The 9,183-nt window shown below is 41.4% G+C and overlaps 2 protein-coding genes across 2 annotated transcripts; one reads left to right on the plus strand and one right to left on the minus strand.

Moving 5' to 3' along the window:
* The first annotated feature begins 403 nt into the window (after window positions 1-403).
* On the plus strand, window positions 404-1,250 carry LOC120456011 (nuclear envelope phosphatase-regulatory subunit 1 homolog). The gene has a single exon (XM_039642567.1). The coding sequence runs from the start codon at window positions 560-562 to the stop codon at window positions 929-931; it is 372 nt and encodes a 123-aa protein (XP_039498501.1). The 5' UTR covers window positions 404-559; the 3' UTR covers window positions 932-1,250.
* Window positions 1,251-6,894: 5,644 nt separating this feature from the next.
* LOC120456983 (farnesol dehydrogenase) lies at window positions 6,895-8,373 on the minus strand. Its single transcript, XM_039644132.1, has 2 exons — window positions 7,695-8,373; window positions 6,895-7,136 (listed from the first exon to the last, which is right to left on the minus strand). The coding sequence occupies exons 1-2, from the start codon at window positions 8,268-8,270 to the stop codon at window positions 6,969-6,971; spliced, it is 744 nt and encodes a 247-aa protein (XP_039500066.1). The 5' UTR covers window positions 8,271-8,373; the 3' UTR covers window positions 6,895-6,968.
* Window positions 8,374-9,183: the final 810 nt, after the last annotated feature.

Genomic DNA, 9,183 nt, shown 5'->3' on the forward strand with positions numbered 1-9,183 from the left:
TTAATATATTTTATGTTTCCTCATTGGAGTTTGGTAGTTTGGCTGGCCTTGCTCTTCTCTCTGGATGCGATGTCGTTCTCAATGACACAAAGAAAAACGCTACTGCTGCAATGCGCCCGCTTGTTAGTTCTTTGTGGAAGACTGTTTTGGGCGGCTTGTGGGCATTAGTGTTAAATAGATTTTAATTAATCTAGTATACACTTTTACTATATGAGTAAGGGGTATGATTTATTCATTGTGCACGCTACAATAGCATAATAAGTATTCCCCTGAATAATGCGTTACAAATAGGCATAATAGTCAATATTTTACGGTCCCGATGCCAACGGGCTTCTTAGAAGAAACTAAAAGAGAAAATATAAAAACCATCAAAGCACTAGTTTGTTGAAAATCATATCATCATGATTTTATAATTTTCTCCAAACAGATTTCGTCTTTAGAAAATACATTTTTTTTTATTTTATCCTGGTGTATTATGTCGTGCCAGTAATAATTAACGAGACAATCGGCTTAGCAGCGTCCAGAAGACCGCATTAGAATCAGCTCCTTCAACAACGGAATGGAGGATCCAGAAAAGGAGGACCTGCTGGCCTTCGAGCGTCGGCTGGCTGAGGTGGTAAACACCGAGAAACGGAGCTCATTCCGCTGGCGCCTTGTTCTGGGTGCCATCTTCGCCTGTTCGGCGATCAGCGCCTGCCATTGGGTTCGGTATGCCAAGGAAAGCGAGTCGGTGGTGTTCCAAATCCTGTCCAGTCACAGCGCCTTTGCCTTCTCCCTGGCAACCATCTGCCTGCTAATCTTGTATGGATTCAATCACGCCGTTAAGCAGGACCCCACCATTCTGCGTGACACCAGAGAAATGCTGTCTCCGTTCCGTCTCAACATTAATAACCAGGGACGTCTTATCCTAGTTCCACCGCAGACAGAGTAGATATAGAGTGGATATGCATCCCCAACAACACACTGGCGTTGACATCCCAATAAACTCTCCTTGAAAAAGACTTGGCTAGGGGCAGAGTTATTTGTGGAACTTCTTCTTGAAGTGTTCCGAAAGATGCAAAGTTACATAAGTCGAACCAGGTCTTGCACACTAGGAGAAGAACTTGCATAAATTTTATATAGGCAATTATAATTTTCGAAAGGTGACTTCTTGAAACAAATCGATGCTTTACAAAAATGTTACAACATTTCTGTCATAATTTGTAGGTTACGAGATTTTAATAAATGTTAAACAATAACCCAGCACAATACATATTACGATTTCAATTATTAATAGGCTTTAATTTAATGGCATCATTTCCAATAAACAAGCGGGTCTTTTTGTTTCGTTTAGAAAATGTAATGCACTATACAGTTTATTTCAGGAATTTTCTTTAAACGTAGAACCGGAAGTGAACTATCTTTACCCATTTCACGTAATGTAAAAGGGTAAACAAGATTCCTTAAAAAGGATCTTTATCACGATCACTAGGTAAGTCGATCTAGCCATGCCCGTCTGTATGAAAACCTAAAAGGTTAAGATTAAGTGCGCAGACTCTGGGAATGTAGACGCAGCGCAAACTGATTGCAAAACGTTGCCACGTCTTCTTAAATCGTTCTGCCAAAATAGTGTTTGCCACTAACGCCCACATACCGGCCAAAACTTTCACGTCCACACTTTTAAGAAAAGGTTTGATTTGTTATAACCGTCACTCGTAAATTAAAGGGGTATACTAAATTTGTTACCGACCCTATAAAGTACATATGTATGTATATTCTTGATCAGGATCAATAGCCGAGTCAATCTGGCTATGTCAGTCCGTCTGTCCGTCCGTATAAACATCGAGGTCTAAAAGCTGTATAGCTGAGATTACATTTGCAGTTCCAGAGACATAGGCGAAGCCCAAGCTTGTTTCTTAATATTGCCACGCCAACGTTAACGCTCCCAAATTGGCCAATGGGAGTGGTTGTTCCCACACTTTTGAAAAATGTGTAGAACTTGGTTCATTTTACTTTCCGTCTTTCAAATTTCTATCGATATACCACAAACCATTTTTTAACGCCTATTTTAAGTTTTGTTTTTCTTCCAATTTCTATTGATATACGAAGGCGAATGTAAGCGGGTATCTGATATTCGAGAAACTCCAAGTTAGCGTTTTTTGATGGAGCTAAAGTGATATGAACACAAACAAACTAGAATTTGCTTTTTTAATCCGAAGTCTAAAGCATTAATACGGATGGGCAGACAGACGGATCGCCTCAGTTAGTCTCATCATCGTCTCATCAAGAGTATATACTTAAATTCTGATTTAAGTGACGAAATTTCAAATCATGTTTATTATGAAGCATTATTATACCGGGTATCTGATAGTCGACTATAGCGTTCTTTCTCGTTGTAGTTGTGGTGCTCTAACTGGTGTTATCTGGCAGCAGCCGTGATAAAAAGCACAACTTACCATAAGCCGCCAGTGGAAGGCAGACAGCTACAGTTAGCGCTAGAAGAAGGCGAGCAAATCGGAGTGCGTTGCACGCATATGCACAGGCTACGATTATGTATTCCGGAATTCATGCAGTTTTAAAACTTTCAAGCCCATGAGCTGCAATGGACACGTTTCACACAGCTTGACATTTGTAATCAGGCACTCGCCGGCCCACTGCGTTCACCATCCCTTCACGTCGCTTTGCACACCCTGGAAAAGGGTATTCTATTTATTTGAAGCCCCTTAAATTAATATATAAGTCTACTTTATTCCATTTCCACAAGGACATAAGTACAACAAATCTAAAGGGGATTACGGCAGTCAAATTTTAGGTGCGTCGGTAATCGGATCTGAGTTCTCCACGTCTTTCGTCACTAAATGCATTTGGCGCGGGTTTTTGGCGTCATCTTACTAGGGTAGGCGAACTCTTTTATTTCACTCTTTCGGGCCGGAGCAAACAAGTAAGAGATATGTAATGCCCGGTAGGAAGCAGAACGAGGGTCGGAGTTTGTTTGCGGTCCGTGGTCGTCAACGGCACATTTGCATGCCCGGCTGTTGGCCAGCATACGTGGCACTGCAGGGCCGACATTGGCCTTTTGATTGCGCCAGACGAGGTTTGGGCGTAACTCGCATATTACCAAGTCCGCACACGTTTCTGGGAAATAAGTATTTTCGCTAAATGTTTTGTAAATATTTCCGCTTACAACTTTATAATTAGCTGTTGCTGCAACAACAAGAGCGGAACCGGAAAGGCGGATCCTAGAAAGCCCAGCGGAAATTATGCAAGTTGAGCGGATTGCCCGGAGCGATATGACTAAGGAACTCCGGTGGGGCATCCGGAAAGGGGCTTATAAAGAGAGAAACGAAAATTGTTAACGTTAATTGCTAGTTCAATATAAAAATAATTTACAATTTTAATACTTTTTTAACATTTTGCTTGGTCTCAAACAACGAAAACGGAACATTTTAAAATTAATCAATAAAGACGACAAGCAATAAAAACGATAGCCAAATTGCAAACAATTAATTTTTTTTGTTAGTTTAAATTTAGTAGTTATACAAATTTTTTGCAAAGTCGGGCCAATTTTATCGCCAATGACATTTTCAACGCCAATTCTGAGTCACTTTCAAAACCGTGAACTTCTTAATTTTAGGTTTTATAAAATACTATATATTATAATTTGGTAAAATACGAACAGTATATTGTACGCTAAAAGAAAATATATTTCCCACTCAAGTCCCATTATATACACAAATATTGGAACACTCAGTTTATGTTTGGTGCCAAATTCGCTGCTCACTGAAACACACACACCGATTTAGCAACACGCAAAGGTTTTTTATCTCCAGAGGTACATCCACAAAGCTTTTTAATTAGATTTTCGCAAGGAGTCGGGAGCCGCTTGATTGAGTCACAGCTGAGTTTTCGAGGCAAACGAGAAAAGCGAGGAAAGCGGTTTAAAACTGAAAAAGCCGGGAAAATTGGGGATCTCGTCGGGCGTGCATATTTTAGGTTCGAATTGAAGTTTTAAATAACAGGAATCTACTACATTAGGCAATCAAATGCATTTCAGGCAACCTGCTTCCACTTGTTGGCCTTCAAAAACTCCCCAAAAAGCGGTAAGGGCCCAAAGCCTTAACTTATTAAAATCTTTAAGCATTTATTGTTAATTAGCGTCGAGATACAAAACAAGCAGGCGGGAAAATTGCGAAGCCAAAATGTCGCGCCAAATCAATCATGATTTAAGAACTTGCCACAAGGTACGTCGGTGGTATTTAATTAAAAAATTCATTAAATTCCCAAAAAAATTAAACAAGACAAAAAGACAAGACAACTTGCGCACCCCGAAGCTTACATATCCTTTACAGGAATTGTATAATTAAATTATATATTATATATTTAAATTATATATTTAAAACAAGAGAGAACGCTATAGTCGAGTTCCCCGACTATCTGATACCCATTACTCAGCTAGTGGAATTGCGAAGAAGAGTCTTCAACGCTGACAGTTTTTGGCGGTTTGTGGGCGTTAGAGTGCGCGTGGAAAAATTTTTTTGGCAAATCAATAGAAATTTACAAGACTAATACAAATATGAAATAATATCAAAACACACATTTTCAAAAGTGTGGGCGTGGCAGGTTTAGGCGGCTTGTGGGCGTTAGGCGGACAGACGGACATAGCCATATCGATTCGGTTATTGATCCTGATCAAGAATTTATATACTTTATATGGTCGGAAACGCTTCTTTCTGCCTGTTGCATACTATTTAACGAATCTAGTATAACCTTTTACTCTATAAGTAACGGGTATAATAATACAATTTAAAATAAGTAAAAAATACTAAAGTTAGAGTAGGCGTTGTAAAAGCTTTTTAGCAAATCGATAGAAATTTACACGACAAATAGTATAACGAAAAATACTGGAATTTAAACACTTTTCAACAGTGCGGGTGTGGCAGTTTTGAGCAGTTTATGGGCGTTCCAAACAAACAAACAAAGCGTCTGTGTCTCTGGAACCTGCAGCTTTCGCCATGTCAGACGGGCATGGACAGATCCAAATGTCTAGAATACATATATTTTATTATTTTGTTTGCCAATTCCTATTGAAAAGCCGAAAAGAATGTTGAACTCCCACTAGCTAAGTTAAACATCTCTTTCTCCGAAAGCATTTAAAATTTTCAAAGTCTGCAATTTATTATACGTAGAGTAGTCGCTTTCCGGTGTGCTTCGTCATCACGCGGACTGAAGTCCGCGGATTGTACATTTGTTTGATTCAAAACTAATATCGTTTTACCCGTGTAATGAAACTGGATGTTTTGAAGGACTTGCTAGCTTTGGACCCCTGAAGAAAGGGAATAGTTTAATAGGTATCCTACATTTAATTTGCCTAAATTTTAAATTAAAAAAATTATCTTGCATTCGCTATCCTCCTCCTATCAAGAAAATCGAAGCCCGGAACAACAAGGAGCGGCGACATCATTAGCTACATTCGTGGCAGAAATTCTCAAAGGAGTCTTGGGGAGCAATGCGGACGCGTTGCCAGTTAACAGACAAGTAAACGAGATACCGATGCCCCACTTTTTCACCAAGTTTGAAGCACCGATATTGCAACTGAAGCAGCACTGGAAGCAATACACTTTCAAAAAATGTGATATGCCCATTTCCTGGGACGTATGTTTGTATGTATATATCGAACAATGAGCGTTTAAAAATATTATATATTTATCGAGCCATGTCCGTTTATGTTATTACGTACATTTCGATTCTGAAGGTTGCCGCGCCTACTCTACCGCCCAGAAATCGCCCAGTACTATCACGGTCACCCTTTGTAACTGGCGCTAAGTGGTCAACCTGGGAAACAGTGGTTTCCTCGTTACATATGTATCTCTATCTGCTTAGCACTCACTTTAGCTGCGTACCGGGTATCTAAAAGCCAAGGAACCCAACTCTAGAGCACTCCTTCTTCTGTGCATTGCTAATATGCGATAGTTTTGAGAAGCTCAACGCTCCCCTTTTTTTGTATGTACATATGTATGTACTGAAGCAACTGAGCAACACTGACAACACCGTGTTTATGTGCAACATTGACAACTTGGCGTGAGGCAAGTGACGCGGAACGAAGTTCGATGTTGCTGCTGCTGATGTTGCTTTTTTCCATAAGCATAAGCATTGCCATTACCGTTGTTCCTGTAGCTGTTGCTCCTGCTTTTCTCCTGTTTTTCTCCTGCTTCCGAGGAAGTCATAAAAGTACCGCTTAGCCCAAGGTGGTTGCGGTACCGAGGAACAAGCGATATGTGTGTTCCACGGGAGATGAGAACATTGAGAAGCAAAAGGCAAAATATAGAATATATATAGGTTCATATTTGAAATGTTACCCCGTTTTTGGGGTCATTATTCTACGATTACTCTACTACTTTTACTTATCTCTACAATTACTTACTGATTTTCCAATACTCAACGGTCCAACCCGTTTCAACTCAAATCGAATGTCAATCATCTTGCTCTCAGTCCTACATATTGTCGAAACTTGCCATAGTTAAACATGCATTGCAAAGTTCCGAAGGTGCTAGGAGAACTAAATAAATGACCATTTATTTTAATTATCTTAAAAGTTGGGACAGCTACCGCCCATCACATTTTTTGGGGCATTCAGCCACTGTGCACATATGTAGGTGTGGAGTAGGGAGCGATAGGAGCGATTTATGTCAAACGCGTACGCTTTCAATATTGACAGAGAGCGTCCCTGTTGCAGTGGCGTATGTGGCGTCACCTGTTCCAAACTTCAACCCACCCCCTCCGAAAACCACATCCTTGTTGTATGACATGTTGTAGCTGCAGGGCTTGCCATGCTATTGCTTGCATCTTCTTATTTTTTGCCATTCCAAGTGACATAGCCAGCCCCACGCCTGACATTTCCAAATAAAAGAACCCAAATTCAATTTTAGTCGTCACTTTATTGGCTGCGCACGATCTTTTCACCATTATCGTAATAACATTCCGGGACGGCCTTAGAAGGGCTCTCCCAACGGCTTAATGGTCAGCTCGTGCACCTGGACATGTGGAGGGGTGCCCAGCGCGTACATGATGCCCGCGGCGATGTCGTCCGGTTTTAGCATCGGCAAAACACCGTAGCCGGAGGGCAGAATCTCCGTATCGGTCACTCCTGGAGTGATGCTCTGGAAAAAAACGGAAAACGAAACCAGCTTTTAAACATACGACTCGTATACCAATAGGTAAAGAACACGCGAGATACACATACTTAATGATTTTATCATTATACACATTTTTTTTTTTTGAATAATTAAAAAATTAGGGAAAAATATTATTGTAATATCACATCACCATTATAAACATGTTATCATTAAATGTAATATAAACAGTAAAAAATTCTCTAAAATATCCATTTAATATATTATTAATATCCATTTGATCCATCCATGATGGTTTTTATCTAGTACATTGGCTTAACTTCATAGCGCGAGAATCAAGTAGATTACCGAACTGACGGTAGAAGATTCAAATGGATCCTTCTTGCTTTCGCGGACTAGTTCGTTTTACTCGAACTTTGAAGCATTGCTTCAAAAAATAATTTTTTGATCATCTTAAGGTCTTAAGATCTTAAGGTCTTAGCAGACATTCGGACAGACTGAAACGTTTTATACGCTTTCGCTAATACGGCTTTTAATGACACACCCTAATCTAATCGGAATAAAAGCTTATTGATGCGGACTTACCGTGACCTTAATCTTGGTCTTGAATCCGCGCAGCTCCTGTCGCAGGACTTCCAGCAGGGCCGTAACCCCGTGCTTGGTAAGCGGATACATGTTGAGCACTTGCAGCTCGTCACCAGGTGGATTGATGATGTTACGGCCCGTGAGGCTGTTGATGAGCACCACATGGCCATCCACCTCACGTTGCTGCATTGAGCGAAAGGCGCGGCGGGTGCAGATGACCACGCCCATCAGGTTCACGTTCAGGACCTGCTGCAGCTGCTCCAGCTCCAGGGTGAGAAGTTGTCCGGGGTTCAGGCAGCCCGCGTTGTTCACCAGAATGTCACAGCCGCCGAGCTGCTCCTCGATCCAGTCAAAAGCAGCCGTCACAGAGTCCAGATCACCGACATCGCAGTGGATAGCGTGCAGGCGGCCCTGCAGCTCCGGCGGCAGTTGGTCCTTAATGGCCTCCATGCGGTCGACCCGCCGGGCCAGACCCACAACAATGACCCCCGCACTCACCAAGTGGCGAGCCACGGCAGCTCCAATACCGGAACTAGCACCCGTGACCACCGCCACGCGATCATGCCAGCGTTCCATGCCGACGAGTATTCCCGATGAAGGTAAGTTTTGTATTTGGTATTTCGTCTTCGAGTAAGAATTCTTCTAGACCCAGCTCCCAGGCAGTTCTCCTCGCAACTGACGGCAGATGGCACCCACTCGTCCACTTATATACACCACATACCCACATATTGGCCTAGCTTGGCAATGAAAATAAAATATTTAACGTCGCCGCCCAAGCGCGCAGTTCACACGTGAGTTGAATAATTAAGTGAATACGCTCATCTATGGCGTATTTTACGGGGTAATTAAGACGTTAGCGGGTCGCTAATGTAATAATCGATTTAAAATCGGCTGAGGCCCTAAAATACTTACGCGCAATAAATCAGTTGAGTGATGGAACCTGGTTAAAAATAGGTATACGTACGAGTATATACCAACCAAGGAAATATAAGCTAGTACTGGTTTGATAAGTGTTTTTCTATAGCTTTGATGTATGTTAAAGTGTTTGTTGCACTTTAAATAAAACAAGAGAGAACGATATAGTCGAGTTCAACGACTATCTGATACCCGTTACTCAGCTAGTGGAAGTGCGAAGGAGAGTCTTTAACGCTGACCGTTTTTGGCGGTTTGTGGGCGTTAGAGTGGGCCTTGCAAAAATTATTTTTGCAAATCGGTAGAAATTTACTAGACCAATAAAAAAAATGAAAAACTATCAAAACATTTTTTAAAATTGTGGGCGTGGCAGCTTTGGGCGGTTTGTGGGCGTTAGAGTGGGCGTGCCAACATGAATAGATAAACTTGCGCTGCGCCTATGTCTCTGGAGTCAGTATGCTTAATCTCAACTTTCTAGCTTTTGTATTTCCTGAGATCTCGACGTTCATACGGACGGACAGACGGACGGACATGGCCAGATCGACTCGGCAATTGATCCTGATCAAGAATATATATA

This window comes from Drosophila santomea, chromosome X, assembly GCF_016746245.2.
Source record: "Drosophila santomea strain STO CAGO 1482 chromosome X, Prin_Dsan_1.1, whole genome shotgun sequence".
NCBI lineage: Eukaryota > Metazoa > Arthropoda > Insecta > Diptera > Drosophilidae > Drosophila > Drosophila santomea.